The sequence below is a fragment of the Tiliqua scincoides genome, chromosome 3 (assembly GCF_035046505.1).
Source record: "Tiliqua scincoides isolate rTilSci1 chromosome 3, rTilSci1.hap2, whole genome shotgun sequence".
NCBI lineage: Eukaryota > Metazoa > Chordata > Lepidosauria > Squamata > Scincidae > Tiliqua > Tiliqua scincoides.
The window spans coordinates 230218093-230234359 of NC_089823.1; the positions used below are offsets into that span (position 1 = coordinate 230218093).

At 41.8% G+C, this 16267-nt stretch overlaps 1 protein-coding gene across 3 annotated transcripts in view; it reads left to right on the forward strand.

The window, feature by feature from the left end:
• Positions 1-8961, forward strand: part of PIK3CA (phosphatidylinositol-4,5-bisphosphate 3-kinase catalytic subunit alpha) — a 55900-nt gene extending 46939 nt beyond the window's left edge. For 2 of the 3 annotated variants that reach the window (XM_066618890.1, XM_066618891.1), the window contains 2 exons: positions 428-1427; positions 4867-8961. In XM_066618890.1, coding sequence (XP_066474987.1) covers positions 428-698 — 271 coding nt within the window. In that variant the 3' untranslated portion in view covers positions 699-1427; positions 4867-8961. The remainder of the gene's footprint in view (positions 1-427; positions 1428-4866) is intronic. The other variant, XM_066618892.1, reaches the window with a different exon arrangement.
• The last annotated feature ends 7306 nt before the right edge of the window (positions 8962-16267 follow it).

Below are 16267 nucleotides of genomic sequence, written 5' to 3' on the forward strand. Positions count from 1 at the left end.
ACTAATACAGCTTGGATCATGGGGGCCAGGGACTGGCAAGTCACTTCAGGTATTGTTTATTGATCTATACAGGTGACTTTTACTCCTGTCCCTACCAACTACGAGGGCACTTCTATATGATAAAGAAGGTCTGACCAAAACAGAATACTGTCCACTTCTGCGGGCAAAAAGTTGCATACTCCCACTTCCAGTGGTATGCCCAATATATGGTACAGTGCCTCTAGCAAACTGGCACTTTGAAGCATGCAAGGTTAGGCCAGCATCCTGCGAAGTTTGATAAACACTCGGCACATGCTTAAGATGGTCTCCCCAATTTTCGCTACGGTTCGCAATGTCATCAAGGCACACAGTTGCATGATTTTAGTGTTTGCTCAGGAGGCTATTCATTACATGTTGAAATTTCAAGGTTGTCTTTTTCCATTTCAAGGTTCCAAGAAATGTGTTACAAGGCTTATTTAGCAATCCGACAACATGCCAATCTCTTCATAAACCTCTTCTCCATGATGCTTGGTTCCGGAATGCCAGAACTACAGTCTTTTGACGACATTGCATATATTCGAAAGACTCTTGCGTTGGACAAAACTGAGCAGGAAGCGCTGGAATATTTCATGAAACAGATGAATGATGCTCATCATGGTGGTTGGACAACAAAAATGGATTGGATCTTCCACACAATCAAGCAGCATGCTTTGAACTGAGGAAGCAGCAAAAGAAGATGAGAAACTGGTGACCCATTTTGCGGGCATTCCACTGCACTGTTGACTGTTGGCAGTAAGGACTTTGTTGCGTCATAATTGCACAAACCTTGAACAGAACTTTGAATTTGTGGCAAGATTATGAAAGCTCAAGAGCTATTTAAATATGTTAAACAGGGTTTCAGAACACTACAAATTATGCATTTCAAAATAGTAACTTTCCTATGTATACAGTCATTTTTTGCCTTAAGTCCAGAAAGGCGAACTTTGGAAATTTGTTCCTTAGTTTGTTTAATGAGGAAAACTTGACAGCATTAAAACGAGTCTTTCAGAGATTCCAGTTGGTCTGGTGGAAATCGGAGGAGTTTGGGTTGCAAGAGATTAAAAAGAAGGAAAGTTCAACAGTGCAGTTAATTGCTTCTGAAAGTTTTCCTCTCCCAGGAGCTCAGCTCAGTACATTTGAGGAGATGGTGCCTTTTATATTAAGTTTGATAGGATTGGTGGATTTAAGAATAGCAATCTTTGCAGTTTTTGATTATCTGCAGTTCAAAGTCTTTAGGAATAGGTCTTAAGATTCTGCTGGACAGTATTAGTAGGATTAACATGATTACCTCCTCCACCACCTCAAACATCTGGTTAATGGGCAGGATTTTGCAACACTTTTAATTTGATATTTTTTCTAACCTAAACCTCAGTGCATTTTTATGCATGTTTTCCAGAGCCTAAAAAGAGGTGAGTTATTAGAATTAAAGATTATTTTTATAAAAGTTATTTATATAAGAAACTATTAATATATATTTCTTTTTCATTGATTTGTCCAATCTTCTGTCATTTTAATTTTTCAGACCACTTCTCTCTAACAGCCTGATCGTATAAGCCACTAGGGTTGATTCAGTGACCTGTAGCATAAGGTTTAGTGGTCCCTTTGTTGGCCTTGGCATAATATGTGTGCTTATTTTTAGACCTGACCCTAGAGCCAGTGCTCATACAGCTGTTCTGCAGACCCTGCATGGCACACTATCTTCACCAGCTGTGTTAAGCTGTGGGAGGGAAGGAGTTTCAGGGCTTTTCCATGGCAAGTTGGACAGAGTTTCACAGGTGTACCCATGAAGGAGGTGGGTTTAGTTACAGCAACACAGTTCATGCTGCTGCAACTAAAATGACCCGGTAAGATACCCTACTGGTTGCACTTCTAATTAATTTGCTTGGACTGAGGTCTTGTTGAAATCAGTAGGGCTTGCTTCCAAGTAAACATGTTAAGATCAGGGTGTTGGACTCTACTGTCTACAACAAGGATGTTCAAACTTTAGTAATGAGCCTAAATTGAGCAACAAATACTTGCTGAATTTTCAGGTTGTACATCAAAACAAAGAAGAACTTGGCAGATTGATGAGAGTCCTTGGCATGGGATGCAGATCAATGGAAATGCAAAGATGTTTGTTTTTCCCTAAATTCTCCCAGAAAGGAACACTGGGAAGACATGAATCTTCTGCAGAAAGTAGGAAGTTCTTTTAATAGAGTCAGCTCATGCAACTGGAAGCCAGGTTTTCCTGGGTTCGGAAATGGAAGGGAAAAAACCGGAAATGGCATGTAGACTGCTTCCTGACTCAATGTTGGGGCACATTAGTGCAGTGGCTCCCAAACTGTGGGTCCAGTTGTGACCCGGTTTTTGGTGGTTGGCGAAACTAACAGGGCAGATTAGGCTATGTGCATTAAGGGTTAAACAAGTTGCTACACGGGGGAGCACTGCTGCCCAATCACCATTATAGCTGTGCACCCCTTGGCATATATAAACCAGGCAGCAGCCTCTAGGCAGTGGTTCTCAAACAGTGAGCTGTGGCTCCCCAGGGAGCCACAGAAACCAGCCAGGGGAGCCGCAGAATGCTTGCAAAAGCCTCACCACCCTATACAATGTATAGGATTGTAACCCTAATGGGTAGCCATGGCCAGTGGCCAAGTAGGTCAAGGGAACCGCCAGTGGGAACCACTACTCTCGGGCCTCTGAAACATTTGGGAACCACTGCACTAGTATATTGTCAGAGAAGCTTGTGCCTTCACTGGTAAGTGCCTTTCTCCTTCATGGGAAGGCCTGCCAAGCTTGCCTTCAAGTCATACAGGAGCCAATACTTCCAGTGCCAACATCTGCTCTAGTGCTTCAGATGCAATGAGGCTTTTCAGGTCTTCCTTTTAATAATCTCAGGCAATACTTGTTAAATGAGATTCTGCATATTTAGTAGTTCTTGACTTTGGAGTCCGCCTCTGTCTTAGCCTTTTTCCTTGGACTGTTCAAAAGTGATTGGTTAGTCACCACAGTAAAGCAACCAAGGAGAAGACAACTATTTTCAATCTGATCACTATCTTATCCTTTGTACTGCAAAATGCACAATAATCCCTAGCATGCAGAGGTAATCAATCCATATTGTATAGCTCTGTGTGTGTGTGTGTGTGTACTGCATCTTTGCATATAGATGCATATACTGATCTCTGTGTTTATAACATTGGCATCAGCCAGAAAAGTGCTGGTACAAGTTATTGGGGGGAAAGAACCAATTAAGAGCCAGATATTTTGAGTCCAGGATACTTTAGGGCAGTGGTTCTCACACATTTAGCACCCACTTTTTAGAATGAGAATCTGTCGGGGTCCACCGGAAGTGATGTCATGACAGGAAGTGACATCAAGCAGGAAAATTTTTAACAAACCTAGGCTGCAATCCTACTCACACTTACCCAGGAGTAAGTCCCATTTACTATCATTGTTGAAAGCATATACATAGTTGCCTGTTAAAAGTACAGGTCTGCATTTCCCCAAATGCAGTCAGACGTCATGGTAGCATCAAGTCTAATATATTAAAAGTAAGATATTGAAATGAATGGGAACCCACCTGAAATTGGCTCGCGACCCACAGTTTGAGAAACACTGGTTTAGGGTGTCATTTCTGTTGCATTAATTTTGTAGTTTTATTTGGCTCATGGAATTTGAAAAATGTTCCAGAAGTCTGGATAAATAAGTGCTTGCCTTTCTTCTTTCCATCAAATTTAGGTGTTACTCAGTGCAATACTAGTTTGACTATAATTTCTGATGGTAGGTGTTGGAGGATAAAGTTTCTAAATAAATTTGTATGAACTGTAAATGGATGAGAGGCTAAATTCCTTGAGCAAACTAAACATCAGGAATGTGCTGTTTGTTGCTGTTTAACTCTCATTGGGGAAAAATATTAGTTGAGTAGTTGTTTGCATTGATGGAAAATTACTATTGTGGAGATAATATGACTAAATCATGGGCAGCCTTGCTGAAGACTACAAATGCACTTACCTTGGAAAGGGATGTTAGTGGAAATCATACTAGAAGACTTTATAGAGTCAGAAGCCTATAGGCTAAAGTGGTGGAACTAGTTCTTTAGCAATTTGGATGGACTGTTCAGATAATTTCACTGTTCAAAATAATTCAGAGCATTTCTTGAGGTTTAAATGTCATTGGTCCTATAAGTAACTGGGTTCAAAAGAACTGTGCCACAAATTCCACGGCCTCTGAGCTTCCATTTTTCAAAACAACATGCTCTGGTGCCTTGTGGCATACTGTATATTTGCAAAAGCAATGTTTAATATGGCATGGTCAGGGTGATTTGCTGTTTAAACAACCAACCCACTAGGCATGCCCAATATAGCACATTGGATCCCAGCCAACCTCTCCAGTGCTAAGGATGTTAGACATTGCCTGTGTGTATGTTACAGTCAAGCTGTGATCAGCTCAAAGCTTCTTCCAACTCTTCTGGATTCTGCTCAGTAGTGACTAAGGGCCCAAACCCATTCAACTTTCCAGCACCAGTGCAGCAGCAATGCAGCCCTGAGGTAAGGGAACAAATGTTCCCATACCTTGAGAAGAGCTCTGTGACTGTCTCTGCACCACAGGATGCAGTGCGCACCCTATTGGCACAGCTGCACTGGCACTGGAAAATTGGATAGGATTTGGCCCTCATACATTGCAAAGTATCTTATTTTAGGAATTGCAATAAACCAAATGCAATGCAAAGCTAGACCCTTCCTTATAATCCAACTAATTCATCAATGGTAATTATTTTACCTCAGAGACTGCCAGCATCTTTAGCTTATGTATCTCTGCCACAGGATTTGATAATGGCATAAGTCTTTTTCTTGTTCGTTTTTTTCCTAGAGGTGTCCAGCCCTGGTCTGCAGCCTGTACAGACATGAAAAAGAAGGGTACAAAAACAAAATAATCAGAGTATGAAGACTGAACATGCATGTTATAAAATAAGGTGGGAGAAAATGACTTCCAGAATCTTAGTAAACATGAACTACTGACTGCTATTAAAGTTGATCTGGCTCTCCGTTAAAAAAAACAACCCTTAAAACCTCAACAAAAATAATCAAATTGCATTTTACTTAGATGGCCTTAAAAGGAGATTAGGTAAATTCCTGGAAGATAGGTCTATCCGTTACTATTAGTCAGGATGTCTACGTAGGGCATTCAAAGGAGATGTGCCACTTATTACCAGCTCCTGAGGTACAACAGTGGGAGAAACTCTATACCATCAAGCCCTGCTTGTGGGCTCCTGGTTGGCCACTATGGCAAGTAGGATCAGTAGCCGCTCAAGCTATTCAGGCATGATGATTTCCTTACCTACCCCCTTCCTTGGCAGCAGAGTGGTGAAGAATTGCACCCAGTCAGCAATATATGGCTAAATATGGCCCCTCTTCCCTGCTGAATTTCAAAGGGATGGAACAAAAAATAGTGGAAGAGAGTGCTAGGCTAGATCATCTCCTCTCAAGGGAAGTGACCTGGTAAGTGGAGGGGGAGGAAGATAGGAAAGCACCAAACTAGCCTAGAGTGTTACCTTTCTTGGCAGCAGTGATCTGTTGAGCAGGTGGGAAGTGGCAGCATACCCCCAAATTTGTCACCATTCTACATAGGTCATTTCAGGTTGCTGCAAAGGGTGAGCAGGATCCTGTACAGGACACTGGGATAAGCGGATCTTTGGTCTGATCCAGCTGTGTTTCTCCTACATTGTGGTATAATGTAAACCTTGGAAGTCTTTGCAGGATTGCTAACTGTTTCACTTCTGCGTGGTTATAATTAAAAACACTAGTCACCATAAAGTGGAAGGAAAAAAATCACTAGGTAGCATAAAATGTATTATGCACATGGTCACAGTGCTGTGAATTTCAAGTGGTATCTGTCAGAGGCCAAAATATGTTGACAAATCATTATGCTAAAAAGCTTTCTCTTCCTGTTTCATACTGGTACAATATGGATTTCCCTTTGGGGAAAGCGATAATCCTTTTTCTAATAAACAAATTGCAGTATTCACGTCATAATTGAGTGCTTTGATTTACAATGTCTCTGGCCATATTTAAAAAGAAAAGAACAGCTTGATCTAAAAAACCTAAGAGCACTGACCATTTTTTTAAAGTATTCATACAGCACTTAAGCATGATTTCCACATTTTGGAGGAAATATGATTGACCAACACAAATGAAGAGAGGTAAAGATGTGCCATATGAGTTGGCTATCAAGCCTAGTGGCTTGGTCAACAAACAATTTTAGTTTTTGACACAAGGTTTGAAAGTCTCTCTCTAAAGAATCCTTCATTTCACAAGTGCCAAATACAGCTGTTCAGACATTCTGAACTGGAAAAATCAACCTATTGGGATTTGTAGAACCTCTTACTGACAAAATTGGAGTAGAACTTCGAAACTCATTTCCAGTAAATCAGAATTATACCACCTGCAAAATCTCTGTTTCTAAGATGACAGTCATGCTTAGCAACATATTGAAAATGGCACTTTTAAAAAAACTCATCTCTGGAATTTTGCAGAAAAGCCTACTTCACCTCCCACCCACCCCACCCCCCAGAAAAACAGATTGTTTTACAGAAATTATTTAGTGAGTTCTGTGGGATCTGGATTACACTGTATCTTAAAATGATCAAAAATTATTGATCTTCACAGCTTCTGTTGTACTTTTTATTTATTTAGTTCTGAAGGAATGTTGATTCTATAGGTTAATTTTGGTCTTCTTGAATTCACTTGTTCAGTTCTAATGGATATATTAGCAAGGAAATGTTTTCCCTTTACCCTGAGAAAATCTCTACAATATGCACATACCCACTTAAAAAAAGTTAAATGGCTAGCTTGGTTATTTAAGTTACTAATTAATTAGGTTACTGGTACTTAGTAAACTTAGGGCACAATCCTAACCCCTTATGTCAGTGCTTTCCAGCACTGGCATAGCAGTGCCAATGGGCCGTGTGCTGCATCCTGCAGTTGGATGTCACTCATGGAATCCTCCTCAAAGTAAGGGAATGTTTGTTCCCTTACCTCAGAGCTGCATTATGTTAGTGCTGGAAAGCACTGACATAAGGGGTTAGGATTGCGCCCTAATTAAGGTTGCCACTACTTAGATTTACTAAGCATAATGAATGCATAGTCCAAAATGAACTGCTATGCAGTGCCAGAAAGCAGCTCTTCTGTTTGAGAGCATATTCCATTGTCTCATTGGTAATAACTGTGATCATAGTGGAAAACTGGCAGGAAAGGCTTTGTGTCACATGGTCTTATTCATATGTGACCTATCAGATGACACAATAATTCCCTGGTTTTTCCTTTGAAATTGGGCTGTACCATGTTTCCCAGGTATTCATGTCAATTACGTTCCTTTTTAATGACAGCTGTGTGTCTACAGCTAGGTTCTCCTACAGTCTCCTTCAACAATAGGCAAAACTGAATCATTGGCTCTTAGTTATAAAAATAACATGGGGGGGGGGAAGGTGGCCAACTAGAAAATGATAAAAGTTCTATTTGTATTATATGTGTATGTTACAGTTGAAATCCAAAATCTGTCATTTCTAGTTCTGACTACATAGTCAAAACTAGAAAATCTGGACAGTGTCAGAGGTTTCCAATATTGCCTAGGAAGAACTAGAAACTACCATGCCTGTTGGGAGAAACCCATTCTGAATAGTCAGATAAGAGGTCTAGCCAGCATTCGGGATTTCTGGTATTGCCTAATTGGAACTGGGAATCACTGCACCTGTCAGGAAGAACTAATTCCAACTAGGAGAAACCTAAAAAGCCACAGGTGTTTTCAGTGGAATACGAACAGTTTCATACTCAGCATAGTACTTACTAGTTTGAAATAGGTGATCCTAATAACTTGGGCCACCACCTGGACCTCCTTGACTGGTAGGCATGGAGTGAAAACCCTTTCTTATTGGCTCCATACAGTCCAAAGAGGTTTCTCTTGACAGGCACAGTAGCTTCTAATTCTTCCTAGCAATAATAGAAGCTGGCACCAGCTGGCATCTGGAGTTTTTAGTTTTGACTAGTCAAAACTAGTAATGACAGATTTTGTGTTTTTACTGCAATGTATAAGTTTCTGTAGAGAAGAGAGTGGTCACAGAAATGGCAGTTAGAGCATTTGACACAAGTGTATGCTACTACCAATGCTTATACTGCAGCACAGTGTTTTAATATGTACACACCTTTCTCCCATGTGCAATGCTACTCAAATACCAGGTATAAGTTAGCCCCTGCACTTATGTTGACCATGTTAATCAGCTGCTGTAAATAGTATTTTTATTGAGCATTTGTCCTGTGTAACATCATGCTGTGTATGAAAAGTGTTTGTGTGTGTTAAATGCATTTGAGTGTAGCTGTATATAGTTCTAAAAGTAAATTGAGCCTGTTTGGTACACATTTCTGGGGTTCTGTGAAGTGTTATATGCACATGCACTTCTGTGCAATTAATGAATCATTGAAAGTTTTGGGTTTTTTAAATCAATTTTCTTTTAGTAGTGTAAACTCATGAAACTATCTTGTATGGCATCAGAGCAGTGTCCATCTAGCCCAGAATGGTCTTTTCTGGCAGCAGCTCTCCAAGGATTCAGTGGTAATCATTCTAGCCCCATTGCCTGATGTTGTTTTAGGTAGAAATGCAGTTAATCGAATCCAGGATCTTCAACAAGCAAAGCATGTTGTCTGCCATGGAGCCTTCCCAAGTGATAAGCCAGACCTGGGGACAGCTATGCCATGTAATTAGGGCTGATTACACTACAGGAAGTGGCGAAGAGTGGTAGTCCAAGTGAATCTGATCTTACTGATAGATCTTTCTGTTTCCAGTCATCAGAAATATGAAATTAACTGCCTACTTTATATCTTTCAGGATGAAAAATAAACAGTTTTCATGAAAATTTTTGTAGACTGAAACAAAATATTGGAAAGAATGGGAGAAAGGATCAAGTCAGTTGCATCCTTTTAAATGTCTCTGTCTCTGAGCAAAGGATTGCATCATTTTTGGATGAAATTGACTTCTTAGTACAGAATGAGTTGATGCACAGAAAGCTGCCTTACACAGTCAACACATTGTTTCATCTAGCTGTGTCTGGCAACAGCATTCCAGGGCTTTGGAAAGTCAGTTTTTGCTACCTGGGGATAGCAGGGATGGGACCTGGAACAAAGCAAGTACGCCACATCCCATTCTCAAACTTCTGATACTATGACTATAAGGCATTAGTGTTGTTCGTCATTATGATGCTTAATAACAGCATTCTAGTGAAGACATTTGTGGATTCCAGACTGTAGAAGGGGCAAAATGTAAAGCTTGGAGGAATGTTTTTTGGGGGCGGGAGCTCCCTTTTGGGAACAGGCAGCCCAATCCTGAAGGCAGCAGCTCCACTGGGTGCAGCACCACCAAAATGGCTAGCACTGCATCCAGCAGCACTGCCAAGGCTGCCGAGGGTCTCCTCAGTTAGGGGATGTTTGTCCCCTTCCCGTAGGTAAAGCCCACAATGGGGCTCCTTAGTCTGCAACAGCTTAATCTGCAACAGCTATTATAACAGTGCAGGCTTGAGACACTGTGTTGGGCCTTCTAGCCTGACAGAGTTCAGGATTCAGCGGATAAGAGCTCTGTGGTCCCGCCCTCCCTAGAATGTCTCCCCCCACCCCCAAGGCCCTCACCGCTACCTGGCGCTCTTACCTAGCTCCAGTCGACATCCAGCTGACTCCGCACAGGGTGTTGCAAACATGCCTTTGGCTGAAGCTCAGCGCTGGCACTGGCCCAGGTTAAGATTGGGACCTAAGCCAGTGTTTTGCTTGCATTTCTCTTAAGTCCCTTCCCCCAAGTAAGTTGAAAGTATTAGAACTGCAACCTACCTCAGATGAAAGATGCCAGAATTTCTGATAAAAATGTAGCCAGAAGCACAGGCACACTCAAATCCACATGGCCTTGTCAAGACCCTCCCCATAAGAAGCATGGGGTGCCCCCTTGAACCAAATGGTGCTGGCTAAGGGGCACTATTATTTTGTGAGAAATGAGATGGGCTGTGAAACCTTTTTAATTTCCAATGCCCTACCCCAGAAAGGATCACCTTATTCAGCTAACACTGGGTGACTGAGGTTTTCATTAACCAAGAAAACTTCACTTTCCTTTTCGAGTTTGCCAAAGGAGCATCCTCAGAGCATTCCCCTTAGAGATAAGGAACATAAGCAGGAACACGTGTGCATATGCGGGGTGGGGAGGAGGGGTGTGCAAGGGGATTGAAGCAGCCAACTTATCTCTTTTCCTTCAAACTGAATCACTCTCCAGCTTCAAGAGCAGGTAACATCCCTTCTTTTGTACCACCTTGGTTTTTCCTTCTCTTCCTCTCCTAAGTACTGACTCCTGGGATAAGATTCATTTGCACATTTAACAAGCATCTTCTTTGTTCTTTATTTCCCCCCTTCCCTGCCATAAGTATTTGCCCTTGTCTATATGAGTGGTTAGCCTTATATTCATTGTGGTTTTCTCTTCTAGGTCACTCTTTCTAACCATGCTTGTCTATATAAGTGTTTGCTTATAGCTATTTACAGCTTCATATTTTTGTGCTGCTACTTTTGTTCATTGTATTTCTTTTTAATAAAACTTGTTTGGAGCATTTGGACTTTGAGTCACTCCCTACCCCCCTTCCTTTTCATGGCACCAATCCCACAGGTATGTGCACTCTGACCAAAGGTAAAATATGTTTTGGGAAACACATGTGAAAACTCATGTGCAGATATCCATGGTGACACTTTTTTGAGCACTTTGGTTCACTGGGCTGAAGTTGCAGTATAAATATGCATCACTTAATAACAGGGATATGTTCTCCAAACCCCATCATTAAGCTGTTTAGTTATGTGAAATCTTTCCATTTGGGTTGTTGCTGATGTCATCAGGAGGCCCCAGAGGCCTCTTCCGCATCACACTGGACATCCATGGTTCTCAGAATGGCCTGCAGAAGTGTCTGGAAGCTACTTCCAGTTTTTGAAAGCAAACCAGAAGTAGCTTTCTGAAAACCAGAGTAGCTTCTGGAGGCTCCTACAAGCCATACTGAGGCCTGTGGAGGGCCGGCATGACCTAGAAAAGACCTCTGGGGCTTCCTAATTACAACACCACTAACACAAAGGAAAAGAATGTTCAGCTACTGTACAGTAAACCAATGATAGACTGTCGTATATGTGCTCTATCATTGGTCGGAAATTGTGCACTCTACTCACAGGAGAGGGTCATAGCTCAGTGATAGAACTCATAATTTGCGTGTGGAAGGTCCCAAGTTGCAGCAGTACCATCTTCTCTCCTATGCTACTAAAATCTGTCTTAGTCGAGGACTGATACATTCACATGTATAAATGTGTGTTTCTATTGTTAAAAATAGAATTAAATTCATCCTTTTTTCCTTGAACTAGTTTAAAATAAGGATTTTCCCAACTGATCAATGATTGTGTTAGTTCTAAAATGGCATCAACTCTGCTGCTTTTCTTCCTCTTTCACTTGCATCTTGGCTTCAAGCAGGAAGAAGGTGATTGGGAAAGAGCCCCACTGCCTATAACTGCACTCGGCAAACTGAAGAGACAAGATGAGAGTGCAGCCTTCTTCTCTTGGCTTTAGAGAAATTGCATAGCTCTGTGAAATTAAATTGTAGTGTCCAGTTAGACAGCATGTACAGGATGAAGAAGAATCTGAGTCTAAACCTCCAGTGGAAGCTGGAAACTGCACATGGGACAGCTCAGCTTGCATGATATGGGTGGTGGAGGTGGGCTGGTTTCGTGTGTGGGTCCTGTTCAACCAACTGTGGTAAGATAATGCCTTGCCTATTTCAAATCCCTTGTTTCAAGAAGGAGGATTGTTGTGGGTCAGCCTGCAGAGGAGTTAACCACAAGATGTGCATATAAATAGGAACAAACAACAGCTCTGGAAAGAAGAAAACCTTCACCAAGAAAATGGTGAATTGGGATCAGATTAAATCCTCACCCCTCAACATCATGCTCGCAATTTGGATTGGATGCTGGGGTTTCTTAAATCATAAATGTCCAGAGATGGGACACCCAATCATAGATCTCTCTATTGTTCCATCTAATTTGGGCCCAAATTACCTGCATTATGATTTGGAATCATGTTTCAAAAGTTTCCTTGCAACGAGACTGGTTCCCCCCCCCCCATTTCTGAACTAAAATGTCAGTAATTTATAAAGTAGGCTAAACCTTTTGTACTGAAGGGGTAAGTAGGCATTTAGATCCAAGGTGTAAATAATTCCAGAACAAAAATACATGCAGAGAGAATTGGAGGGAATAATCTGAATTTTAAACAATGTTCCAGTGATGAATGAGGTCTTGAGTGTTACTGGAGCTGTAAAGAAAAGCAACATAATATTTAAAATAGGCAACTGCTGATTAATCGTAAACTTTTATAGCAGGAAAACTATTCTTTACCTAGCATGGTAGAGAACACTTGCTGGATTTTTATTCCAACTTTCACCTATGTCAATTAACTCATAGCGTCTAAATACTACTTTTATTATTTAGCATCCACTGTATGTTAGGTGCTGGACACAGAAGAATCCAAGGTCCTGCCATAGAGCTTGCAGGCACTTGGTGTATGAAATGGGGATGAAAGAGCAGACAGTAGCAGGCAACCATAATACAAGCTGGAAATGTGCAAGAGCCAGGATGGTGTATTGGTTATAGTGTTCGACTTACTGGAAGATCCAGGTTCAAATTTCCACTTAGCCACGAAGTTTCCTGGGTGACCTTGGGCCAGTCACTATCAGCTTCACCTATCTCACAGGGTTGTTGTAAAGAAGATAGGAGCAGAGGGACCATGTATGCCAGTTCCTTGGAGGAAGGGTGGTATGAAATATGAAAAATACCTGACATTGGGAATAGAAGACAAAGATGGATAAGGGTTGCTAACAAACACTGGCAAGGAAGTAGAATCTGGACAGTGCATTGAAAGAACAGGGCAGTGCAAGCAACAGCAGACAGACTGCTTTTGACAATAGTGAGCAATGTAATAAGAGTCCAGATTTTTTTTGGCGGGGGAGGGGTGGCCTCAGGCTTCTGGATTGATTAGGGTAGCTCTGGTAGGAGGAGGATGAACCTGGAATTATATGAATAACTTGATGGACTAGTTCTGGGGTGTCAAACTCGTTTCATACATGGTGCCTGCTTAGAGCAGGAAGTGACAACATTAAGCAGGTGATGCCCGAAACAGAAACTCATTAGCTACAAATGACAGAAGAAAAGACGGGCAAATCTTGTTCATATTTTCAAGATATGAGAGAGCCCAATTGTAATGGAGGCTGGATAAATTGCTTCCGGGGGCCACATTCTGCCTACGGGCCTTATTTTTGACACCCCTGGTCTAGTTTACCAATTGTGCTATATCTGTTGTGAGCCATCTTAGGGCCCAATCCTATATCCAACTTTCCAGTTCAAGTACAGTCTTAATGTAACCCCAGGGTAAGGGAACAAATGCTTTCATGCCTTGAGGAGGCCTCTGTGATTGCCACAGGATGTGGTGCACACCCCATTAGCACAGCTGCACTGGCACTGGAAAATTGGTTATGATTTGGCCCTTAGTAGCAACTGTGGGGGAAGAAGGGTGGACTAAAGATAATTTCATGTCCACGGGAGTGGAAGGAGATGTTAAAGGGGATAAGAACTTGTGCAGAAAGGAGGAGGCAATGAGTAGAAGAGAGGCAGTGAATGTCTTCTGCTGCAACACAGGAGCTGATGAAGACCTGCTATCACACTGCTAGCAAATATACATGCCAAATATATAGGGCACCCAACTATTCCATTGGTATGTCTCACAGTTGTTCCTATACATGGATGCTGCTGTTAAATAACTCTTCTAATATACCTAGTACCTTCAAGGTGCATGTTCAAAAAATCTAACATGCCTTTATATCTTAACACCTTTTAACTACATTGCAGTTCATCCTTTTCAGTGCATGGTTATGGATAATGCAGGTTGGGATGCAGGCTGGGATTCAACTCCAGCCTGCATTAGAAACAATGATCTTGGTTTTTTTAGTCTTTATACATTAACAGCTGAAAAAACAAGCATCATATGAAGATGGCGCAACAATTTTTCATTGCCAGGATAATTGCAGAACATGCTGTGGGGCCATCTTCCTAAACATTAATTTCTACCATGAACTCAGTCGTCGCACTTGAGCGTCACTAGGGTTTGCATCACCTGGTGCAGGAGCGCATCACCCCCATGATGGACCTCCTCCATTGCAGTGGGGTGGGGCAGTGTGGTAAAGCACCATTGCTCTGACCCCACTGATTTTTCACTATAACGTTAGATAGAATATAGATATTTCTTTGCATTCTGCATGAAATTATGCATCGAATGATATATAACATGATGGCATTCAAAAATACAAGGTTTTAAAAAATTTTGGCTAGTAGTGGTGTCACCCCTCTGTGCACATCACAAAAATTCCCTCCCCAAGCTGTTAGCTCTGGAAGGGAAACTGTTAATGACACTATAAAGCTGTTTGTAATATCAGATAACAGTAAATGTAGTTTGCTACTTTAAAGAGAGTGGAGGAGTGTTATTTAGAAAGGTAGTTTGCAGTAATGAGGTTCGCTCACAGAGCCTTCATTACTAAGATGTAACAGGCATGTATAGGAAGCCTTATATTCTAGATTGTGGCATTCTTATTTTTAAACCATTACAGTTGTCAGTACAGACATTTCCCCCCCCCCCCCGTATCCACCAATCCCTTATCTACTTTTCCAGTTATTCATGGCTTGGCTTCCTGTCAATGTTCTGCCTGTGTCCCTCTAGTGTTCATACTCTCTGTCTGCACAATAAAGTAGTGCACTGAAAGCACAGGTACTGGCAGGGCTAGTGTTAATACTTATGCATTACACTCAGGGCAAAATCAGATGTGAATTAAAATATGGTGTTTGGCCCTGTTTGTCTGTAGCTATAGGTGAGAATCTGGATCATGACCACAGAATATACCCTTTGCCCCTCCTGTGGTCCTGCTCTGAATCAGGGACCCCCCACAGTGGCAATTTACCAAAAAAGAAAGATTTATGTAGGATCAATTTATGTGTTTAAAGAAAGACTTTATATTAAAAATATAAGAAGAGCCCCATTGAGACCAAAAGCCCATGCAGTCTAGCTTCCTGGTTCCACAGTGACCAATCAGATGCCTCCAGGAAGCCTTTGAACAATGTACAAAGGCAAAATGCCATTAACCCGCATTTGGTATTCAGTAGCATATTCTCTCCGCCCATGGAAATTCCATCTACTTATTATAACTAACACCCACCAATAGATCACTCCTCCATAAATGTGTCTAATTTCTCTTTAAAGGATTTAAAGACAATATCACCACACCATGCAATGATAAATAATTATGTGTTGTGTAAACAACTATTATCCTTCATTCTAAATCAACTCAGGGGGGAATCCTAACCTTGAGTTAGGCCAGCGCATGTCCCCTACGCGAGTGTCTCCATAAGACACTTCTGTGGCAACTCTGGAGGCATTGTGCCCGAGGAACGTGAGTTCACGCCGGCCATTTCAGGCTGGCGTGGGGCTCTGGGGAGGGCAGGCGGTGGGTGGATCCTAACTCCACTCCCGGGTGACCCGGCACAGCACAAGGCTGCTCAGATCTGCGCCACCTCCTCGGGTGGTACAGATCTGAATAGCCCCATTTGGCTTAAGTCCCCTTGCCCCAAGCTGAGCCACAGCCATCTCCAACCTTGCTCTGGGTGTAATGCAGGCCAGGTGGCCTGCCTGCTCCAGGGTAGGTTAGGATTGGGCCGCCATTCAGTTTCAATGGAATTCTAGTACTCTGTGAAAGGAGAAAAAAAAATTATCTTTATTCTCCATTGCATAAATATTTTAGAAACCCCAATCATGCCTGCCTATCTTAGTTGTCTTTTTTGCTAAACTAAGCCTCAATTATTAGCCTCTCCTTGTAGGGGAAGGTCACAAGCACATCTTCTTGGGATGTGAACAACGAGTAGAGGGATTTTTACAAGTGCAAGCCAATATACATCTTCCTGGAGTAAGTCCCATTGAACTCAATGGGGCCTACTTCTGAGTAGACATGCAGAGGATTGAGTTATAAGTCTTTTGTGTTTCTGTCTCCTGGTCTGTATGTTTACTCATGCTCAGCTCTCAATTTGTTCAGGTTCTAAGTATCTGCTTCTTCGGTCCCCTCAAATCTAAACTCCTGCTTGTTCTACTAGCTGATGGTATCCCATGCCCTTACCTGATGTGATTGCAG